Below are 24,017 nucleotides of genomic sequence, written 5' to 3' on the forward strand. Positions count from 1 at the left end.
ATCACTAGCAGGTAAGGGATGGACCCTGCATTGATAGTGGTGGGAAAAGATTGGAAATATAAGAGAAGTTCTCGAATCCTAAGCTAAACAGTTTGAATTTTAACCTGATGGTAAAGGGAGCCACTGAAAATTGTACACAGAGAATTTAGGTTGTAAAAATAGATAGAAAATATTCTTTGGTGATAGAAAATTCTTTTTTTTTTTTCTCAATTGTTGAGTTCTAATCAAGGAACACGAGGGGAAGAAAAATGTTGAGTTGCCATTTTACGTACTGAGTTCTGGAATTTTAATTTCACTAGGCTCAAGAGCAACTCCAGGCAGAGGTGCTAAGGTATAAAGCCAAAATTGAAGATCTGGAAGCGACTCTGGCTCAGAAAGGGCAGGTAGGCATTTGGTTGCTCCCACTTCTGCAGATGCAGACAATTCAAACTGACCTTCCTCTAGATCACCCTGTGCATGGGCCCATCCAGGACACGGCTTGGCCCTCCACAGTGACCTTTCTCAAACTGTGTCAGAATGTTCAACTCTCTGTTTCTGTCCCTGGTGTTTGGTTGGCCAGAGTGTGAACCCAGCTACAACAGTGAATGAGGCTGGGCAAGAGAGAGAATGCCAGAGGAAGAGGAGCCCTGTACACATAGCCTAGAGTGGTCATGAGCTGCTAAGACCAAGACCCACCCCTCAAGCTGCATTCTTTGCCTCTATGCTACATTTATGGTTCTGCATTTTAATGTTTTCCATCCATATGTATCTAGCCTGTGTGCATTCTGACCCTTTTCACTTTTTGCCTGTGTGGTCACTTCTGAGTCCCCAGAAGGCTGGTCCTGGATTATTCAGACTTAAAAAGATAGGGATAGTGAGTGACAATAAAAAGGGGGTTCAATTTTCCCGGCAACTTTGGCCCCAGTGTCTTGGAATAAGGAGCAGGCCGGGGTGGATGTCATTTACCAGTCGTTGGCAGGCAAACAATCCGGGTGGAGAGAAGACGGCTCTGGCAAAGTGGTTTGACGACACATGCTCTTTCATGCCACTCTGAAATGCTGACTGCGCGATATTCTTTGTCAAACAGGATTCACACTGGGTAGAAGATAAACAACTTTTCATTAAGAGAAACCAGGAGCTTTTAGAAAAGGTATGTGGGGCGCAACACCCTAGTGGGGCAGAGGAGAGAATGATGAGAGATCCAGGAGCAGCAGGGGGTCCTCTCAGGAGTGGCACAGGGGCTAGGGGACGGGGAGGCTTTTCTGGCGCTGTGCTCCCCTCTGCTGAGTGCCCAACTGCATCTCTGTCACTGCCATCACCATCAGTTGAGTGGCACGTGGTGTGCATGGCTCTGCGCTGGGCGTTGTGCCGACTTGAAAGGATGTGATCCCTGAAACCTATTGATTTGTTACCCATATATATATACTGTATATGTACTGTACGTATATATATATTTACACACCCACACATGCACACATCCTATGTGGTTGTCCATCTACAAGAGCACCCTTTGAATAGGACCTGTTATTTTGTGCAAGGACATGCTGCAACCTAGCATAGAGTGTGTTCTTACTGTTAATTTTTTGCTAATGTTCGCTGCTTGTTTGTTTATTTTTTATGAAAGAACATTTCAAAAGATACATCCAGATCACAAAAGAGCATTTCCAGGAGGTTGGAACAAATCAAGATGCAAAGGCTTGGTTTCGGCCCAATAGATAAAATTAATTTGGGTTAGCTGAACATAGACTTTTGATTAGGGGCAGTGAAATACATCAGAGATCATTTTAAGTTTAAACGTGGCTTTTCCTTTGGTATTTCCCTTTGATGATGTGAAACGATTACAAAATAATCTCATATTATTCTTGACAGAAAAAGAATTTGAAAGCCCATTTGAAAAAGGGAAATTATTCTGTAGGGTGATGTAAAGTTATATAGAAATTATTTTAGGATTGTTTCTGCCAATATTCACTAGCCTTGACAAGTAATAAAAGTTAACTGCAACACCCTGGTAAGCATGAAAAGGTAAAGAAGACGCTTGTCCTCCCCTCCCTCTGGTCCTGTCTCACTTTCTACATGATGAGAGACAGAGCTGATGTATAGAAGTGGGGTGGGTGTTCCAGGATTGAGGACTGGTACTCTCAGAAAGGTTGCGGGTCCCTATAAAGAAACTTTATGGACATTAGCCCTGGTCTATGAATTGTAGCCACCTGTGAACCACTAATATTATGGCTAGTGCTAACCACCAGAGCCAGGCATCTCCCCAAATATCCCATCTCTGATGTCAATCCAAGATTCTAGGAAATAGTCAACTTCTAAAAACTTTCAAAAGTTTACTAGACCACAAAAATCTAGTGGAAAAAACTTGAGTTGGCTACATAAATTAATGTTACATAGTATCTCACTTTCCCCCATCTTTATTTTCTATAATTTTTCTATATCAGGAGACTATGAGAAAAAGAAGATTTTAGTAGTTTCCGAGATACCCAGTAATAAGTGTTATTATATTTATTTATCATCTAAAAAATAACTCCCATTATGTCTTCTTTCTGATTTTCTTTGGTCTTGATTTCTTTGGGCTAAAAGGGGAATTTTTTGAGCTCAGGCTTCTAAGAGTAAAAGAAAACCAAAGTGACAATAAAGCTAAACATTCTACTTCAAGTGTTTATCCTTGAGAAAGTAAGATTCACCCTACATTAAAAAGCCCCTGATTTTTTATTTCTAAATTCAAGATTTTAAACAGTTACTGTACAGAAGGCCCACCCACACAGCTAATATCGAAGGCAGCCCCAAACCTATTGCAAATCATGAAAATGTTCTGATCCCTTGTGGACGTGGGCACTGTGTACAGGGCAAGGCAGGTTTGTACACAACTAACTTAATTCCATGCTTCATCAGGTTACACTAGATGTCCTACAGGAAAGCCCTATGGGAAAACAGAAGGGAGAGTTGTCACCTTGGATTAAGGAGCCAGGGGAAGGCTCTTATGGTAGGAGACATCAAGGAAGTATAGGATTTCCTCATGTAGAAAAGGGAGTGGGGGAGCCCTTTTCAGGCAGAGGTGAGCACAGACAGAGCTCCTGGAGTAACCAGAACATAGGGTAGATCTGGGTTTCTAGATTCAAGTGTATGTGATCACATGTGAGTGTGTGTGTGTGTGTGTGTGTGTGTGTGTGTGTGTGTGTGTGTAGACATGACAGTGATAACACCTAAATCTGGTGAGCAGATTATTAAGGTTTTTGAATTCCATTGAGGACTTCAGCTTTATTTTGCACGTAACTGGAATTCAACAAATTTTTGTGTAGGATCAGAGCTGTTTTAAAAAAATATTTCTTCAACAACTTGTAACTCCAGAAATAAGAGGTGTCAGTCTCCATTATTTGCACCATTTAATCTAGTTCTTGGACACTGTCCCAGACAGCAAGGGACAGATTCACTATTCATAGGGTCCCTAGACTTTATCTCAATGAATGGAGGCATCCTCCAGTATTTTCTTCTATGACCCGAAAAACTCAACCAAAGGATAACTAGAGGGAAAACCAAAGATTTAGTTTATTCACATCTACTTGGGACTTTTTTCATGGTCTAGACAATTTATTCACCCTGTAAATGAATGCTGTCCATGCTTGCTTTGCAAAGTTGTAGATGCTTTTTGCAATGTCCACCTAACTTGAGGATTTACTTTATCAGATAGAAAAACAAGAGGCAGAAAATCACCGGCTCCAACAGGAACTGCAGGATGCCAGAGACCAGAATGAGCTGCTGGAGTTTCGAAATCTAGAGCTAGAAGTAAGGAAATGATGATAATGATAATAAAAATATTAACATGCACTGAACCCATTCTTTGTGTGAGGTACTAGCTTAAGCATTTCAGATACATACCCTCATTGGACCTCACAACCACAACCAAGATTTGATAGATGAGGCAACTGAGGTTAAATAACTTGCCCAAGTCCTGTGACTAGTACGTGGTGAAGCACTGATGCAACTCAGAATTGTCTGTTTAGTTACTGTACTTTACAACACTGTTGCCTTTATGAACAAGGCTAATGAATAATTTTAAAATAATTTGAATAATATATTTCAAACTTTATCAATATTTCATTGCTTTTAAATAATCATTTCCATCCTTCATTGAATTCTGACTCAGGAAAATATTACTTCAAGAATTATATTTTAAAATGTACTATATACACAAATACTTTATTGGTAGACCCTTGAATCTGTAAGTAAACTTTTTATTCTGTAATGCATTATGCAAAAGGCTAAGAAGCAAGGTAATTTGTTTTAGGAAATACTTTGTTTAACTTGACCAAGTTTCAGAGTCTTTGTTTTTAAGTAAAACATATCAATCAAATCAGATTTTGATTGTATCATGCAGAATCCGGCATAGGGTCTGGTTGAATGTGCATGATATGTAAAGGATAAGAAAATTTCCCATTTGATTTCTTTGTTATTTCGCCAACAATTTCTTCTTGAGGTTATTTTACATTAGGTTTGGATAAAGTTAGTAGTTGGTATGCTTCAGTGAAGAAGAGTTAGGTCATCTTTGGTAGCCCACAAATCTTACTAATAAAGCTTGAGTGGATTGAATATGCAGAAGACCATGAGCTGCCATAAAACTTCATGGTCAGAAGAACATTCTTTGTGATACCTGAAAGCTCTAAATATTCATGTAGTTTAAAATGGAACTCCACTTCCCACATTTCCTTGATCCAAAAATTTGCAAAACTGGCCGCAGAGTGGCTGGGCCCGTGAGCCATGGCCGCTGGGCCTGCGCGTCCGGAGCCTGTGCTCCGCGGTGGGAGAGGACACAGCAGTGAGAGGCCCGCATATCGCAAAAAAAAAAAAAAAAAAAAAAAATTTGCAAAACTGGATGACACCATGTTAAATTCTTCTCCCACATCTCTTAGTTGACTTATCAGTTCTTTTCCATTAAATTCAAGCATGAAGATCTTGAGTTCGATTTTTTTTTTTTTTTTTGCCAAATGGCATATTGATAAGCTGCTGAAATAGCATAGAGGCCACAGACAACTGGTTTAGTGATTAATCAGTTGTTGCTTTTTTTTTTAATTTGCACATATTCTTCACTGTATTTCAAGGAAAGAGAGAGACGATCCCCTCCATTTAATCTGCAAATTCACCCATTCTCAGATGGTGTGAGTGCTCTACAGATCTACTGTATGAAAGAAGGTGTCAAGGTAGGCAGATGTTTCCCTGTGTATGTTGTAGACAGTAGAAAAACTGGGAATTGGAAAAGGGGAGGTTGTTTGTGACTGTTTTGTCTTTCGGTCACTGGTTGTCATTTTGATACAAACTATGTAGGAACTGAAAATAGTCACATCTATGGGAAAATCGACAGAACATACACAAAATAAATGTGTGACAGATGTATGAATGGTAACAGCAAAAAAAAACAAAAACAAAAAACTAGGAAGCCATGATTATTTAGAACAGTAACGTAAAGAGTGATACAGAATCAAAATATTAAGATAATTACCCTTGATTATCTGGAAGAAATATTAAATAAATTCAATATTTTAAGAAACATATCTCAAGGATGCCAGATAAAAAGGTATTTGTTGAGTCCCTTTGTTGTGCTGTTCTAATTGCTATGGAATTCATCATCTTGGAATTTCAGTATTAGAAGAAACCTTGAAATCATCTTGCCCACCATCTCTTTTGATATGGGTGTTTTAGGGAGGATTTCACTTTTGGAAGGCCTTGGGGATTATAACATGTTGCTCACTTAGACAAAATATAATTTCATCTTTAGTGATACATTTTAAATATTAAGGTCAAATGGAGGTGCTTCCATCTCCTGGAAGATATATTGTCCCTCAATGTAACAGAATCACATAGTGACTGACTATTCCAGAGGTAAGGCTAGGAAGCCTCCCGCTCTTTCTGGTCTCTCCTTACCTTCTGCATGGCCCTTCCTGTTCCCACTCTGAGCCGCCAAATATACCTGCTTTAGTTGCCTTCTCTCTACCTCTGAGATTGAGCTAGACTTCTGTATTTCTGGCAGTAGGGATCTGCTAAACTGTTATCTGAACCTGAGTAAAAGGATAACGTGGTACTAATGGGGGGGAAATTAGGTCGAAAATTGTGCTTCTTTGACTTCTGTCTTAAACCACTCTTATGTTGTTTAAACTTCTGGCCTTCCTGGGCTGCGTGAAAATTTGTAAACCAAAGCAATTTTTTGATTCAACTCTAATTCAATGAGAAGCACTTTACTTTGTCTTTTCCTTAGATGTTTTGTTTTTAGATAAATCACAAACAACCTAATCAGTGCATGTAGTTTATATACAAAGGAACTCTTTTAAATGGAGTTCAGCTGCTTCAAATTGACTCAGGGACTATAATAAAAATCAGCTGTTTTCCATAGGATGGAATTAATGCTAAACACCTAAAAAATAGAACTGCTCTGCAGTTTTCTATGTGGCAGTCAAAATCTCAACCAGGTCAGAATTCCATTAATTAGAATGAAATTGGTTGGTTATTTAAATTTCTTTCTTGTTACTTTTCTTAATACTTGAAATCTACCACAGTTGAAACAATTTTCAACAATTATAAGAAAAAGAGTTACTGAGCAAATCCTGAGTCCTTAGTACATCCTAGATGCTTTCATGTACAATCTCTTTATCCTCAAATCAGCCTATGAAGAAAGTATTTATTTTGCAGTTGGCGAAATTGAAAATGCACTGTTAAGTAGTTTTCCCAGGTTCACACAGCTTCTATGAAGCAAAGTGGAAATGTAAAACCAGCTGTGCCTGATTGAAAACGAACCAAGGAAGAGCAGGTCTCAAAATGTCCTCTCTAACTCAAGGTTCAGGCAGGCACTGATAGAATGGTAAGCCACGACTTGAATGAATCTCCTTGATTTTGCAGGATGTGAACATCCCTGATCTCATAAAGCAGCTTGATATCTTGGGTGATAACGGGGTAAGTCATGAATTGTTTAAGTACAGTAAAGATATGCATTTGCCTAAAGAGAAGCAAGAAATACTTGCCAATGCATTACGTGTAAAACAGTAGCAAGTGAAGGGAACTATACTCAGTATTTTGTAATAACCTATAAGGGAAAAGAATCTGAAAATGTAGCTATACACATATATATGCATGTATATATGTAGTTATACATATATATGTGTATAACTAAAGCACTGTGCTGTACACCTGAAACTAACACAACATTGTAAATCAACTATACTTCAATTAAATAAATAAATAGAAAAAAACAAAAAAATAATAGCAAGTGAGACAGCAGGTTCACTTAAGCATGCGGCTTCTGGAAAAGAATCAGCAATCTATCAAACCACTCAGCTAAGGGATTGTAAGGATCTCTGGAAGGTAGTGGCAGAAGTGGGAACTGGTAAGGTGCTTTTCATGCGCAGGTTTCAGGTTTGAATGCCAATGGAGTGTGCGCTGATTAAAGCTAATTACCTTCTGACTGTTGCTGGGAGGCATGGGGGTAAAATTAATCAGTCATGCAGTTGCAGATGCTGCTAAACAGTAGGGTTGGTGGCAGCCCCATAAAAATGCGCTAGGAAACTATAATCCCTTTTCTTTCTAAAAACACCTTCCAGACAGGGTCAAGCCATATTAATTCAGTGGGAGGACCATTCATTGAGATACTAGATGAATGATGTATGTAGGTTGAAATAGTCACACTATTTTTTTTCCCTTGAAAAATTACCAAAGGAGAGAACAAAATCGATTAAATCACATCAAACTGCTGTGAAGAGATTACTCTTTATTTCATTTCTTTAATATCTTTATCGGAGTACAATTGCTTTACAATGGTGTGTTAGTTTCTGCTGTATAACAAAGTGAATCAGCTATACATATACATATATCCCCATATCTCCTCCCTCTTGCGTCTCCCTCCCACCCTCCCTATCCCACCCCTCTAGGTGGTCACAAAGCACTGAGCTGATCTCCCTGTGCTGTGTGGCTGCTTCCCACTGTCTTTATTTCATTTTGGTTTCTGCTTTTCTTATGACTATTCATGCAGTATGCTTACAGTGAAACAAAATCAAGTCAGCACTAGAGATATAAAACCATCACATTTAATGTACTTTTTACAGCTTTTGAATGAACTCTTTGTTAGGAATTATTACTAAATAGAATAGGCCGTTTGTGAATGTTCTATGCATGCGTATGTGGCAGGCAAGTTAGGCAGTATCTTCTGATAGTATAAATGTCAAAAAGTGTTTTCAGCTTATTTTCTTTCTCCCCACCCCTTCAACCCCCGCCACAGAATTTAAGAAATGAAGAGCAAGTGGCTATAATTCAGGCCAGCACTGTGCTGTCCCTGGCAGAAAAGGTAATAAATCATACTAACATTCAAATCATCTCAGTGTCTGGCTTAACACTTGGGGTTGAAGGACAATCTCTTTGCACATGATTTTGCATTATTGAATACCTAATAAATATTTTATTCTTCAGGGTGATATAACCCAGATAGAATGAGAACACACAAAACAAGAGTCTACACACTGATTTAGGGTGGGTGGATAATTCTTGCTTTGAAGTCTCTTAAAAATATAATTCTGTAAAAATGCAAAACCTGGATTACATTACTTAAGCCATCCTTACCAAGCTGGGAAACCAATAAAGAAGGGTTTTGTTAAGTGGTAAATTGGAACATGGCTCTGTCTGTGGGCTTTTCCTTGGGTGTATACCTACCAGTTATTCCAACTGATTCTGTAACTTGTGGTGGCTCCCTGCACCTTCATTTAGAAAGCCCATCTGGGGACTGTCAGAAGAGCAACACTGCGCGTTCTCTCACCCCCTTGTGTCTAAACCTGGTAAATGCAAGAGAGAGAAAAAAGGAAAGAGCCAAGTGAAGAAACCTGGTAACTGGCTGTATTCAGGGCACCTTGAGAATCAGCACATAGTTGACAGTCACGTGTACATGGCTGGGTAAAGTAAGAACTTATGTACTATAAGTTCCTTGAGATGCTTTCTTAATTTCTAAATGCATAAAAAAGCATGTTGTAAATTAAATGAAACCATGAGCAAGCATTCACCTTGCTCCAGTCTGAAATGAGGGAATTCTACTGGTCAAATGACCCAGTTAAGTTACTCAAACAAAACAATGACATTTAAAAAAATGGCAGAGGGAGAGGGAAGAATTGCTATGAAATAAAAAGTTACTTAAGAAATATTGAAATGGTCCTTTTTTGCATCCTGTTTCAAGCAAACCAAGTGTGAAACCAAGGACATTTTGCTGACAACTGGGGAAATTTTAATATGGACCAGGTATCAGATGACAAAAGGGATTAATATTAATTTTGCAAAGTGTGGAAATGGCCTTGTGGTTATGTTATTTCTTAAAAGACCTTAAGTGTTAGGGACACATACTGAAGTATTTCATGTGAAATATCTGGGATTTGCTCTTTTGAAAACTTCCACCCTTCACAATTTAATAACAGACCTTATCACTTTCCCTTTCCTCTTGTGATCAAATTAATAGCACCACATTGTCCCTAACATAGGTCTAGAATCCAAAATTTGGCAAGAGGGCCCCCTTGGAACTGGCCCTTACCTATTTCTCCAGCACCCCACTTCCTTCCTTGGTCACCAACCAAGGTCCAGCCATGCACAGATCCTTTTGGGGCTCCAGTCTCCTCTCTCCTCTCTTCTCTCTCCTCTTGCTCTCTGTCTCTCTATCACTCTATCTCTGTCTCTGTCTCTGTCTACCTCTACATATTTTCATCCCTTGGTCCTTTACACTGTTCCTTTTGTCTAGATTTTCTCTTCTTCCCTTTCTACCTTTGTCTGGCTAAATCTTAATCATTAGACCCTCCCATACATGGGGAAGCCTTCCTATTCACCCAAGCCCAGTTAGGTCTTCTCACTCTGTGTTCCCACAGTGACCTGTGCTTCTGCTACCATGGCTTTTAGCAACTGTAATACAACCACACTTTTTTTTTTTTTTTTTTTTTCTGTAGTTCACTAGACTCTACGCTCCACAAGGGCAACTCTGGAATCTGTTTTTCACTCTTTGTTTTCCTAGTTTTTCACACCAGAACATCTCATCCAGTTGGAGTCATGAAGGGCTATGATTCTTTATTGCAAGTGTTCCCTCAAGCTTCCTACTAAAAGCAGAAAGTACCCTACAGCACGTAGGAACTGTTCTAGTAAAGCTTTGACGTATTAGTTCGTGCCTCCACTTACCTCCTTTGCAAAACAGGTGTGAGGGGTTCGGATTAAACAGTCAAGGGGTGATGCCTATGCGCTTAGCACTGTGATTGAAAGTGAGGAATCAGCTGAATAAGACACAAGCTTGTCCTTAAAATGCTCATGGTCTGTGCAATTGCCTTTTGTGCAAATCTTTGCAATTCATAAGCTAAAGTCACCGCCTCCCCCCATGTTCGGGATTCACAGATAAACATTTCTACCTCCAAGTAATTGTAAATATCATCTTGAACTTCCTGAGACCACACATTTGAATTATCTCTCTACCATCTGAGAGTGTGACCTTTAGCCAGAGGTTGAGCCTAGACAAATTTCCAACAAGGAAATCCTATTGTGACTTCGTATTAAAAATAATAAGAGCAGTGACCTTATGTGAGGACATGTTACGGGCCAGGGACTATGCTAAATACTGTCTGTGCACTATCTCATTGCTCCCCACAACCACCCTATATTCATCCACTATTTTCATTTTATCTGTGAGAAAACTGTGGCCTGGGCTATTCATTCCTCATCCTGCATCATCCATGTAGTCAGAGTCAGGGGCCAACATACAAATCTATAGCTAAAGCCCATGACCGGACTACTTCACTTCACGGTTCTCTTAAAAACATAGTGTGGGATTTCCCTGGTAGCACGGTGGTTAAGACTCCGCATTCCCAATGCAGGGGGCCAGGGTTCGATCCCTGGTCAGGGAACTAGATCCCACATGCATGCCACAACTAAGGAGCCCACGAGCCACAAGTAAGAAGCCCGCCTGCTGCAACTAAGACCCAGCGCAACCAAATAAGTAAATATTAAAAAAAAAAAACATGGTACACAAGAGAATTTGTTTCTCAATGGTAAATGGCAGCAAGCAAGAGGAAGCATTTTAATAAAGCTTGATGGTACACAATTGCAATATGAGGGTGTTTACAAGAAACCCATGACTTTGGACTGAAATTTGTTTCATGAGGGAAGCCATGTGTACGTACAAGAGCTGAGAGATTAGCACCTCTCCAGTCTCCACGGCCTTTTTTCTTTCCCCATGTTCCTTACAGCCAAGGGGCTGTTGGATATGGTGGCCCCTTGTGAATACCAAGGCTTTAGTATATAGAAAAATGCTCAGTACACCACATAATTTATCACAAACAAACTAAGAAGAAATAGTTGGTAGTGAGGCAAATTTCTAACAGTGTGGAAGTACAAAAATGAATGTTAACCAAAAACAAGAATGTATTGGTTACCTAGTACGTGCAGTACACTGTCAGTAGGACCTTAGGTTTATTACATCCTTTAATCTTCACATTATTATTAATCCCATTTCACAGATAAGAAAGTTGAGGCTTAGAGAAACCAGGTAACATTTCAAGGCCACATAGCCATGAAAAGCTAGGATTGGGATTAGACCCAAGGTAGTCGGCCTCTAGGACCCACACACTTAATTATTTGCCCAATTGCCTCCCTGAGGGATAAGCTTATGGTTAACTTGATGGAGACCCATTATAACAATTTATTCTCTGAAACCATATATGTGGTAGGCTCACAGTATATTATTCAAAGTCTAAATTCATTCAGGGTATTGATCTGTGCTAATATCAACACCATCTAACAGAATGATATATTCTAAGTGTTAGGAAAGATAAGTTCTTTCTGTGTGATTTAAAATTTGTCTCCACTCAACAAAAATGATTCCTCAACATTTAGCTGTAATCAGTGTCATATACTGAAAAAAATGCCATTTCTCCAGATTCACCTGGCCTTCTTTCTTTCATCATGCTCCCTCCAATCATGGAGAATTAGACATACCTTCTGCTTGGAACTTGCCCCTCACCTTTGCTTAGTCATCTCTGACTCATTCCTTACACCCAGTGCAATTGTCATTTCCAAGAAAGCCTCCCATGGTGTCCTCCAATGAGGGCAAAACATGTGTTGGTCTTATTCACCATCACAGCCCTATTACCTAGCACATTGCCTCACACATGGTAGATATCAATGAAGGCTTTTGTTGAATGAAGAATGAATGAATGAGTGGAAATTTATAAACTTGTTTCTGAGCTAAGAGTTAAAATGTACTAAGTTTTCACTCCAATTCTTAGTCTGCTTCCTGAGATATAAGGGGAAGAGACACTAAGCAGCTCAGGAGGCAGCACCATTTACACCATGTCAAGCAATCATGTCAAACACTTGTGTCTGGTTTACCCCTTAGTGGATCCAGCAAATTGAAGGAGCAGAGGCTGCCCTGCACCAGAAAATGATGGAATTGGAAAGTGACATGGTGAGTAAAAATGAGATGTCAGAAAACAAAAGAAAAATTGACAAGACAAATGGAAAACAACTGTTTTCTAGCAGTTTTATCTGGCACGGATGGAAGTTTGTAGCCTTGCCATTATTTTGTGTATAGACTGTGAAACAGAATGCCCAGAAGTACCCCACAATTTCAAGTTATAGCCTCCAGAAATATCATGTTGTAATTTTGTAGTATTTCCAGAACTAATGCTGAAGAAAATCCAGTTAGGTGTTTTCTTTCTTATGCTAAATAATTTTTCCACCAAATTGACAGAAATGATGGGTGTAACTTTGGTATTAAAAATCCCCAAGCCACCTCACTCCCATTAAGATGGCTACTATCAAAAAAACCCAACAAAAATCAGAAAATAACAAGTGATGATGAAGATGTGGAGAAACTGGAACCCTGTGCAGTGTTGGTGGGAATGTAAAATGGTGCAGCTGCTATGGAAAACCGTATGGTTAGTCGTTGCTCAAAAAATTCAAAATAGAATTTCCATATGATACAGCAACACCACTTCTGGGAGTACACCCAAAATAACTGAAAGCGGGCTCTTGAAGAGAGATTTGTACACCTGTGTTCAAAGCAGCATTATTCTCTATAGCTTAAACATGGAAGCAACCCAAGTGTCTGTCAATGGATAAGCAAAATGTGGTATATCCATCTATGGAATATTATTCAGCCTCTAAAGAGTAAGGACATTATGACACATGCTATGACATGGATGAACTTTGAGGACATTATGCTAAATGAAATAAGCCAGTCACGAAAAGACAAATACTGTGTGATTCTACTAATATAGGGTACCTACAGTAGTCATATTCATAGAAACAGAAAGCAAAATGCTGGTTCTCAGGAGCTAAGAGGAGGAAATGGGGAGTTACTGTTTAATAGGTACGGAGTTTCAGTTTTGCAAGATGAAAAGAGTTCTGGAGATTGGTCTCATAACACTGAATATACTTAACACTACTGAAGATAAGAAAGTTTCTGTGAAACTTGTTTCTGTGAAACTTTCTTATCTGTGAATATACTTAACACTACTTAAAAGTGGTTACGATTATAAATTTTACGTTGTGTGTAGTTTGCCACTATTAGCTTTTGTTTTTTAAATCCCCAGGCCTGGGAATTGGTCATTTTTAACTTACAGCAATACATAGACTTTTTTAACAGTACGGTCATTACTGTTATCATTATTACTAAAAGTCAGGTAGTGATTCCTATCAGGTTGGGGAATCCTATCGTAAGAACAACAAGTTGAATTTATATAGCATGTGACAGCTTACAAATCATTAGCTCGTATTTTACACGGGACTTACATTTTACCAACAGGTTAGGCTGTAAAGTCAAAACATATAACAAGAACTGTTTATATTCAAAATACCCTTGAACTCTTTAAATGCATAAACATTAATTAAGCAATCAGCTTGTTACACTGTTCTAGGCACTGCAGCTCAGAGGTAATTAGGAAAGTCACTAGCAAAATCGCATGCAGACATATCCTCTCTCAAAAGTTGATGCAATCAAGTTTACCTTCAGTGTTGGATGAGGCCCTTGTTCCTTGTTAAGCATACAGGGAAAGAATGGACTTGTGCTTGGAGCTATGTTCTATACAAAGATACATTTTTTAATGCCAATGGCAAGATGCTCACAATATGAGAGCCACACAAAAACTGAGGACAAGCAAGGGAACATCAGATTTACGTTTCCCAGCTCACTCTGGCTTTGCAGCAAGAGCAGACACTCACTCATTAAGTGGCACTGTGGGTGGAATTGCCTCCACTCTCTTTTATTTTTTTCTTTCTTTTTAAAATAAAATTTAGTTTAAATTGTGGTAAAAAAACATACAGCATGCAATTTGCCATCCTAAATTATTTATTTATTTATTTAGGACACACCAGGGTCCAAGTTCCCTGACCAGGGATCAAACCCATGCCCCCTGCAGTGAGAGCACAGAGTCCTAACCACTGGACCACCAGGGAAGTCCCCCGTGACTCTTCTTAAAGCAGATGCCCACCCCCAACCCCCTGCCTCCACCACCCCTTCATAAGTCTTAGCGAGACGGGCAGATGGATAAATTGGTCAGTTAGTTGGTATGTGGATGGAGCAATATGTGTGGTTAACTTTGTGCCCACTCTCTAAATTATCTTTGTGTTTGCTAATGATACACAGATGAGTTTGAATAAATTGTTTTTTATTATACAACTTTGCTCTATTACATTTCATGACATTCTTACAAAAATATACTATCTCAGTATATTTACACAGATATATTTATTAGCATCTATAGCATTTATCTTGTCAGAAGTCTACCCTTAGGGACTTACCTGGCAGTCCAGTGGTTAAGACTCCGTGCTTCCACAGCAGGGGGCATGTGTTTGATCCCTGGTCGGGGAACTAAGATCCCACATGTCGTGCAGTGAGGCCAAAAAACAAACCAACAAACAAACAAACAAAAATCTATCCTTAATGACATACTCTTAAATTGGTATAGAAATCCTTTAAGACATTCCATGTGGATTGTTTGTTATATATTTTTTCTTCTTTCCATTGATTTGTACATTCCCTGTGTGAAACTATAAAAGTTGAACTATTTCCCTAAAAGACAAAATCTGTGACCCTACAAATACTAGTGATTTGTCTTACAGTGGACTTAGAGAAAACGCTAATCAATACAATTTATATATCACTTTCTCATTAACTAAGCTGACTCTATCTATTAATGTCGCCCTTTTTTCTAGGAACAATTCTGCAAAATCAAAGGCTATCTGGAAGAAGAACTAGACTACAGGAAACAAGCTCTCGACCAAGCATATATGGTAGGTACAACAAGCATTGGAGACACTCTGAGTGTTTACGATTACATGCTCTGGAGGAAAGCATCCTGTGTAATTTGTCATGTCATGTATTTGAATAGACCACAACGTGCAGCTCATTTATTCAGAGGTTTCCAGTTCTCATTCTAGAAGAAATATATCTCTAGTTCTTTGCTGTTACAATACTCTTATAATAGTTAATAAATATTTCATTATACTTGATTTTTTAAAAAATTGAATTGTGTTGTTAAATAATATTTAAATGAACAACAGATTGGATGGCAATGTAGATCAAAGAGAAATTTTATTAAATCAAATCTGATTGTTGGGGAGCCTAATCTAGGGATAGAATAATGATGTATTTAATGTGATACATATTTTTAATTCATTTATTTCTGACAACAACCCTAAGAGGTATAGGGAATATTATTATTTATATATTACATATGAGAAAATGAAGGCTTAGAGAGAGAAAGAACTTGGTCCAGCTTGGTACACAAGTAGGTAGTGTTTATCTGACTCCAGACATTGTGGCCTTAACTACCATCATCCAGCCACAGTAAGAATATATGGGTATGTATAAAATGGATAACTAATAAGAACCTCCTGTATAAAAAAATAAATAAAATTTAAAAATTAAAAAAAAGAATATATGGGGAAATGGGCTGTGCCTTTTTCTCTCCTCCAGAAGATTGTGCTGAAGGAGGAGCACATTTGATCCACCCCCCGAACCAAATTCATAAAGCATCATTCCTAATATTGGACTACAGCTTGCACTTCTTCTCTCCGTGTGGACACCACCCTGCCCCCCACCGTAATACACTGTAATGACTCAAGAGAAAAAGAGGAACATTTTGAGGAGTTGCTAGTAGAGGTTTTTATAATGCTTTCCTGGAAGCAGCCTGAGTCACTTTTGGGAAAAGAGTGAAGCACTTAGCCCCTGCTTATATCAAAGATGAATTAGTACTCCCCACCCAAGATGAATAAGAGATTCTGAGCACTGATGATGGGGAAAGGAGAGGATGAGTATTGGCCGCTGATTAGAGAATAAAGAAGGAGGTAATTTTTCCCTCCCTTCCTATCCTTTTAGCCTTGCCTTCTCTACCTACACACGGTAAGATTAAACTGCATGTGTGTGTGTTCCAGGACTGAAGACTCATTCAGATAATTATTAATATATTTAACCTTTAAGAGATGAGACCTGCTTAGTCCAGGACAGGAGCCTGGAGAACATCCCTCACCAGGGCGTGTCCTTTCACCTATGTCAGAGTCACAGGGGATAAGATGATAGATTTTGGTAACTGTATCTGAAGCATGTGAAAGAAAAGAAAACTGGGATATAAGAAGCAGTAGACTCTTCATCTAAAAAAGAAAAGCCTCAAGGAAGCATTTTATAGCTAGAGCAACTATAAATCTCAGAGTATTAAAAAACAGACCAACTCCAAAGACTCTAGGCTATATTTCTCAATTTTTATTTTTATAAGAAAAAAATGGAGACTATAAAGCCATCTTCAGAGGTGTGTCATGTGGAAGAGAGGTGGCATTGTGTGTGTGAAATATCTCCAATTTCAAGTATTTTATTCCAACTTGGACCACTTTTCAATGCTTATTTCTAAAAATATGACCACCACGATAGATGTCTTTAAATATCTGTCAAATGAAAGAGAGAACAAACTTATTTTCAGCTACATTTGAGAATAGAAGGATATACAGTTATTATAACAAAGTAAGGACTTCCTAAAAATGAAAAGTATGTGACATGGACAGGATCCCAAGAAAAAGAACAAACTCTCCATCATCGGAGTAGTTCACGTATTGGCTAGATGATCCTTATGGCATCTTATAAAGGGGATCATCAAAAGGATATTTAAGCTGGAGAAGCTTTTTTTTTTTTTAATTATTTATTTTTGGCTGAGTTGGGTCTTCATTGCTGCACGCGGGCTTTCTCTAGTTGTGGCGAGTGGGGGGCTACTCTTCGTTGCGGTGCGCAGGCTTCTTTCTTTTATATATAAATTTAGTTTATTTACTTATTTTTGGCTGTGTTGGGTCTACATTGCTGCGTGCGGGCTTTCTCTAGTTGTGGCGAGCGGGGGCTATTCTTCGTTGCGGTGCGCGGGCTTCTCATCGCGGTGGCTTCTCTTGTTGTGGAGCACAGGCTCTAGGCAAGCAGGCTTCAGTAGTTGTGGCACACGGGCTCAGTAGTTATGGCTCGTGGGCTCTAGAGCACAGGCTCAGTAGATGTGGCGCATGGGCTTAGTTGCTCTGTGGCATGTGGGACCTTCCCGGACCAGGGCTCGAACCCGTGTCCCCTGCATTGGCAGGCAGATTCTTAACCACTGCGCCACCAGGGAAGTCCCAGTGTGTGGGCTTCTCATGGCAGTGGCTTCTCTTGTTGCGGAGCACAGGCTCTGGGAGTGCGGGCTTCAGTAGTTGTGGTGCACGGGGTCATTAGTTGTGGTGTGCAGGCTCAGTAGCTGTGGCGCACGGGCTTAGTTGTTCTTCGGCATGTGGGATCTTCTCAGACCAGGGATCAAACCCTTGTCCCCTGCACTGACAGACAGATTCTTAACCACTGCACCATCAGGATAGTCCCTAAGCTGGATAAGCTTTGAAATTTATTTTGTTGCTAGGATCCTGTGAGACTAAAATAATACATCCCTCCACATGTACACACGTGTACATTCACACACCACAGGTAAGATGCTAAATTCCAAGGTTTTCTAATTCTATTTGCCAGAGAATCCAGGAACTAGAAGCGACTTTGTACAATGCTCTGCAGCAAGAAACTGTTATCAAGTTTGGTGAATTATTAACTGAAAAACAGCAAGAGGAGCTGAGGACAGCAGTGGAAAAGTTACGGCGGCAGATGCTGAGGAAGAGCAGAGAGTACGACTGTCAGATTCTACAGGAGAGAATGGAGCTCTTACAGCAAGCCCATCAGGTGAGGATGTAGTCACTACATCTGTGTTGGGTGGTACTAAGAAAATGGGACCAAGTGCTCAGTACATAGTGTTGAGTATGAGTATGGAGAAGCCTGGGAGCTAGAAGCTATTTTCAAAGAGTAAAATAAGTAACTGTTGTTTTTCACCTACACTCAGAAACAGGACCATGGTTTTATAATGAATTAATCTGAAGAGAATTGGCACTTCAGAAGCACTGTGTCATGCTACTGTTTTTGCAACTACTTTGTCATGAAACACCCCTTGAATCTCATGGAGCCTGATTATGTCCCTTATGCTGGGAAGGGACTCTCTGGGACTCAGTCCAGGACACAGATAATGCTTCCCCGCTGTTACTCATCCCAGTCCATAACCTAGCCTGATCAAATAATCCGAAGAGGGTAAAAGGGAACAAGGACCTTTCTCTTTATTCCCAGAATAAACAGCAACAGCAACAAAGCATGGAAGCTGCCTCTTACTTACTGGCATGTGCTATAGGTCAGGAGCTAAACTAAGGGCTCTACTTCCATTGTTTCATTTAATCTTGGCAATAGCCCACTACTGTAAGTATTCTCACTATCCCAGCTTAAGAGATCATGATACTGAAGAAAAGAGTGCTTAGGTGATTGGCCCAAGATGACAGACAGTAAGCAACAGAGCCAGAATTACACCCCAGATCGGCCTGACTCCAAGGCCAGTGCACAGAAACATTGCACTGTGCTGTCTTCTACAGCTTGAATCATCTATAATTTATATGATTTATCTAGACCGGCAAGGCTCAAAATAAACACCCAATATTAACTTATAGCCAAAATTCTTAATTCCAACTATTTGTTCATGTCACAGATTGACAGGCAAAGACTAGGGTCCTGGTCAAAAAGCAGATTCTGAAATAATTCCAGAATTGAAAGTTCCAAGCTAGGGTATTCGGTACTCATAAGCTGAAATGAGCAACTGGTACGAAATCCAGATGGGCTCTACGGGAGGTAAGAATCACGTGGTCATTAGAGATCAAGGTGAGTAGAAGAGGAACAGGGGTGATTTTTTGTGGATCTTTACAGGCTAACAAATTACCCAAGTTAACAGGGAACTCTGAAGCCATTTTGTCCCAGAGATGATAAACACATGCATGTTTGTTTCACTGGTTCTTGAGATTCCATCATAAAGGTTTGGATTTTGACTCTGAAGAGAGTTTTAAAGCTTTCAATAATAGACTGTGCGGTATCATTGCATTAATGCAGGCATTCTTCCCTTCTATAAGGGAATGAACATGTCCTCTGCATAAATTTCTCAGGCTGCAATAGCATTTAATTAATTTCAGCAAAGAAGGAGGTGTGTCATAGAACCGCAGAAGTGTTTATTTTTAAGATGGACAAATAGTTATCTAAATTTTTTTATGATTAAAGCCTTGTCAATGCTTTTGTGTCTCTTCAGTCAGCTAAGGTACTTCACTCCCAAAAGAGATGGTTCCGTTTGTTTTGTTTTAAGTTACCCAGTCTGAACTATTAAGTACATTATATTTCTAAGCCTTAGAGAGTTTCATTGACATTTTCTGTCTCGCAAGCAGATGTTCATTAGAATATGCCTTTCCAGTTATTTCTTACTTTCCTTTCAATCAGTAGCTTTGATTTGAGAGAATTATTCCAGAAAGCATTGGCCAGGATTTGTCATATATAAGTTTATAATGCAGTCTAAATTCTAGAGCATATCACTAACCACTTATTAGACATTTCTGTTTGAATGTTTTAGAGTGAACTCAAATGAAACATACCTAAAGACACATTCTTATCCTTATTTCTCCCTTCTCTCCCCATCTGCCTGTCTTGGTTAGTAAAACTACCATATGTCAAAGCACTCAAGCTGAAAACCCTGGGGTCTCCCCTGTCCTTCTCCCCTTTTCTGATGTCATATTCTTCCTCAAAAGCCTCCATGATCCCAATTTCCAGTTGAGTCTAGTCGTGCTATCTCCAGGTCCTTCAGTAGCTGGCTACTCCTCCCCTAAAACCCAGATTTGAGACAATCTTCATAGCTTACCTTCCTCTCTGTTCATGCAGAACTCTTCCCGTACCCCTTAGGCCATGATTTCCCACCTCCAAGCCTTTGTTTTCCTGACTGCTCACCCCAAAATGTCGTTCAGAGTCTGCTGCACTTATCCAAATCTTCTCATTTTTCAGTTCAGATCCAGCTCTTCAGAATGCTCTCCCTGATGAACACAATGAACTACATACTACTGAAAAAATCGACATTCCATACCCTTTTCATACACTCATTCAGAACCATTTACTGAGGGCCTGCTTGTGCTGGGTGCTGGGAATGTGATGGTGGAGAAAGACATAAAGGTCATTTTTCTCATGTATCCTACCGATGAAGAGGGAAAAAGCAACAGCGCAAATGAGCAATAGCCAGGGCAATTTCAGAGAGTGGCAATAAGTGCTCTGAAGATGTGTGCATGTGTGTGTGAGAGAGGGAGAGGGAGGGAGAGGGAGGGAGGGAGAGGGAGAGAATGAGAGTGAGTTTGGGAGTAGGATTAGCCACTCTAGACTGGCTGATCAGAGCAGGCCTCTCTGAAAATGTAGAAATCCCAAGAAATCAGCCACACAAAGATTTTGGCGAGGTGTCCCAGAAGTTAGGGTCAGCAGGGGCTAAGTCTCTATCATGGGAATGTTTGGAATATTTAAGGAGCAGAGAGAAGGCCAGTATGGCAGGGGCACATGGAGCCAAGGGAAGGTGGTTATGAGATGAATCTGGAGAGGTGAGACAGGCCAAGGTCATGCTGGGCCTTGAAGGAGTTTGCGTTTTATTCTGAGAGCAACTTGGCTAACTGTCCCTCTCCCTCTTCCTCGCCCCCTTAAAACTCAAGGACTGCCGTGATCATTTCACATTCTAAGAGTTCACACTGGCTACTGTAGGTGGATGTAGGATGCACAAGATTAGAAGCAGGAAGAGCCGGCAGTAACCTCTCACACAGTCATGATGGGGGACTTGGTGTACTTAGTAGCAGTAGAGACCAAAAGTCGTAGAAAAGGGATCTATTTTGGACTCCATAGAGTTTACTGTGAGACTGGATGGCAGGCTGGTAAGCAGATGGGACGGAAAAAGACATAAAGCCCGCAGCACACAGGGTAGCTTACCTAACTCATTGAATAAATATGTATACGCAGCTTCTTTGTGCTAAACACTGTACTGGGTATTAGAGGTTGGCGATGAAATTGTGCATAGCTTCATCATTGTTTACTTTTTCTGCTTAATCTGTTTTTCCCTGTGTTTTACATTTTTTCTCCCCATCTGGATGTGATAGTTCTTTGAGATCAGGAACTAATTGATGCCTTGCCTGTATTCTCCATCACATCCAGCACAGTCCGGAACATGTGAGAAGGTGCCCAACAAGCACAGGCTTGGTGGCTGCATAGATGCCATAGTAATCTCATGATTTTATTGGTGTAGTGCTTGCCTCTACATCCAGCAGACATGAGAAGGAAGTTCTTGCACACTCAAGGTAGAAATAGCTAGCAAATTTATCCTTTCACTGTGTAGCTTTGGAGCATAAGCCGCACTATGGAAATACAAGCACACACATCACACACATTTATCATTCACTGTCACACACATCATGGTCACATAATTTCATGGTCCTTCTGACAAAACACACCCTCCTCTCCTGCACAAACCTCATCCTCTTTCCTTTAAAGCAGGATTTCCCAGTCTCTGCACTACTGACATTTTGGGCCTGATGATTCTTTATGGGGGCGTGGAGACTGATCTGTGGATTTCCCAGTCTCTGCACTACTGACATTTTGGGCCTGATGATTCTTTATGGCGGGGGTGGGGTGGGGGGGTGGAGACTGATCTGTGTACTGCAGGATGTTTAGCAGCATCTTTGGCCTCTACCTCTTAGGTGCTAGTTGCACCCCTTCCCCCAGTTGTGACCAGTGATCACATGTGATTCAAAACTGTCCAGAGATTAGATAGTGGTGATGGTTGCACAACTTTGTGAATATACTAAAACCACTGAATATTACACTTTAAAATAAATTAACTAACTAACTTTTTTAAATGTCCAGACATTGCCAGATGTCATCTGGGGTGCAAAATCACCCCCAGTTGAGAACCACTTTAGAGAGAGGAAGATATGATTTCCAAGTTCAACTGTTCTTTGTTCTAGCTTCCCTTTTGTCTCCCCACATTGCATTGTAAAACCTCTCCTTCTATATTATCACGTTGTTTAGCTTCCACTGTTTTCTTCTTAAACTCCAGTTCTCCATATTCTAATTATTCCCAAAAGAGGCATTAAATTACAAGCTTGCCCTGTGTAACCCTGTACCATGAACATACAAGGCCTTTAGATTGCCAGAAGGAAATTTGAAGACTCTTTTCACTTATAAATTAGTCTATATAATGTCAATTTCAAATCTGTGCTATTTAAATTACTGGAATTTTGTTATAGTTTACAGGTAATTTCAAAGACAGTTCTGGAACTTTTTTGTCTTCAGGATTACTTGTGTTATTCTTGTTATGTTTGGGTTTTTTTTTCTCCTAGTTTATCAGTTCCTTCTTTTGAATTTTTTTGAAGTGGAATTGCTACCTTGTTTTGTGAAAATTGGTCAGTCCTGTTTCGTGAGGAAATTCCACCCTGAAACAGATTTGAAATAAGGTTGGAAAAAAAAAAAGGTAGAACAGAAATCGATGGGATAGTTGCATTTGTGTGAGCCAGTTTTAGCCATTTTTTAATGAGGTAATAAACAACCAAAAACCTTAATCAAATGGTTTACAACAAAATTTGTTTCTTGCTCTCTAGTTCTGGGACATACAGCTGTCTCTACAAGGATGTGGCTTTCCCACATCTCACTCCCACTCACGTTCCACTGGCCAAAACAGGTCTCCTGACCAAGCCCAAGGACAGTGGGGTGAGAATCATGCCTCTCTCACAGGGAAGGGGTCTTCAGGGATAGATTGACCCAGAAGAGAAAGGGATGGCAAATATTTTTAAAATATAATCAATGAAAATGATTTTCACTGTGAGTATGGGTAATTTTTGAAACATGCAATAACCCACTGGGTATAGAAAAACATATATGTGACATTTCCAGATGTTATGTTTTTATAGAAGTTCTGTGTTTTAGGTTGGTGAATGATCTTCTTGTTTAACTTAACAGACTGAAAAGCTTCTTTTTCCCATCCCTTTTTTTTTCAGAGAATTCGTGACTTAGAAGATAAAACAGACATCCAGAAAAGACAGATAAAGGACTTAGAAGAAAAGGTACATGTGAAGTTCAATATGTATTTCAATCTTTATTTTTTAGATCAGACAATAATATTGTTTTCACTCACCGTGTTTTCTTTCTTCTCAGCTATTGTGTATCTTGTGTAGGCAGGTATAGTTACAGCAAACGTAAACTCTGCCTGTAGTCAGGCACCAGGATTCTAGCAAAGCTTCTGCCTTCAGTTGCATTTTTGCCTTTTGTGTTGATTCCTGTCCTTTTCTATCAGTGTTTTCTTTCCTCAGTTTTCCCTTTCCCATCTTCACTTCTTTGCCAAAAGTTTCTTCTGAGTTTTGTTACTCTACGTTCCTCTTCCTTTTTAAAATCTTTTTAGTCCCTTTTTAAAAAAGTCTTTCCCATTATTCATAAAAAGCCCTTCCTCCTTGTGCTGCAATTTCACCTCAATAATACATTCAGAAATTTAGATTGACACGTGAAAACTATGCCCTCATGTCACTTCCCCAGTGGTCTGAGAGAGGAACTGCTTCTTCCAAGTCAGCCAACACTTTTGGCAGGGGTGGGGGTGAGGTAAAGAGGGCATTTGGAATTGTGTGTGTTC

At 39.7% G+C, this 24,017-nt stretch overlaps 1 protein-coding gene across 3 annotated transcripts in view; it reads left to right on the forward strand.

The window, feature by feature from the left end:
• JAKMIP2 (janus kinase and microtubule interacting protein 2) overlaps positions 1 to 24,017 on the forward strand; it is a 70,290-nt gene that overhangs the window by 26,946 nt on the left and 19,327 nt on the right. For 2 of the 3 annotated variants that reach the window (XM_004280383.3, XM_033406845.2), the window contains exons 10-19: positions 300 to 383; positions 1,067 to 1,129; positions 3,667 to 3,765; positions 5,079 to 5,177; positions 6,868 to 6,921; positions 8,240 to 8,305; positions 12,368 to 12,436; positions 15,187 to 15,264; positions 17,999 to 18,202; positions 23,392 to 23,457. In XM_004280383.3, coding sequence (XP_004280431.1) covers positions 300 to 383; positions 1,067 to 1,129; positions 3,667 to 3,765; positions 5,079 to 5,177; positions 6,868 to 6,921; positions 8,240 to 8,305; positions 12,368 to 12,436; positions 15,187 to 15,264; positions 17,999 to 18,202; positions 23,392 to 23,457 — 882 coding nt within the window. The remainder of the gene's footprint in view (positions 1 to 299; positions 384 to 1,066; positions 1,130 to 3,666; positions 3,766 to 5,078; positions 5,178 to 6,867; positions 6,922 to 8,239; positions 8,306 to 12,367; positions 12,437 to 15,186; positions 15,265 to 17,998; positions 18,203 to 23,391; positions 23,458 to 24,017) is intronic. The other variant, XM_004280384.3, reaches the window with a different exon arrangement.

This window comes from Orcinus orca, chromosome 3, assembly GCF_937001465.1.
Source record: "Orcinus orca chromosome 3, mOrcOrc1.1, whole genome shotgun sequence".
Classification (NCBI taxonomy): Eukaryota; Metazoa; Chordata; class Mammalia; order Artiodactyla; family Delphinidae; genus Orcinus; species Orcinus orca.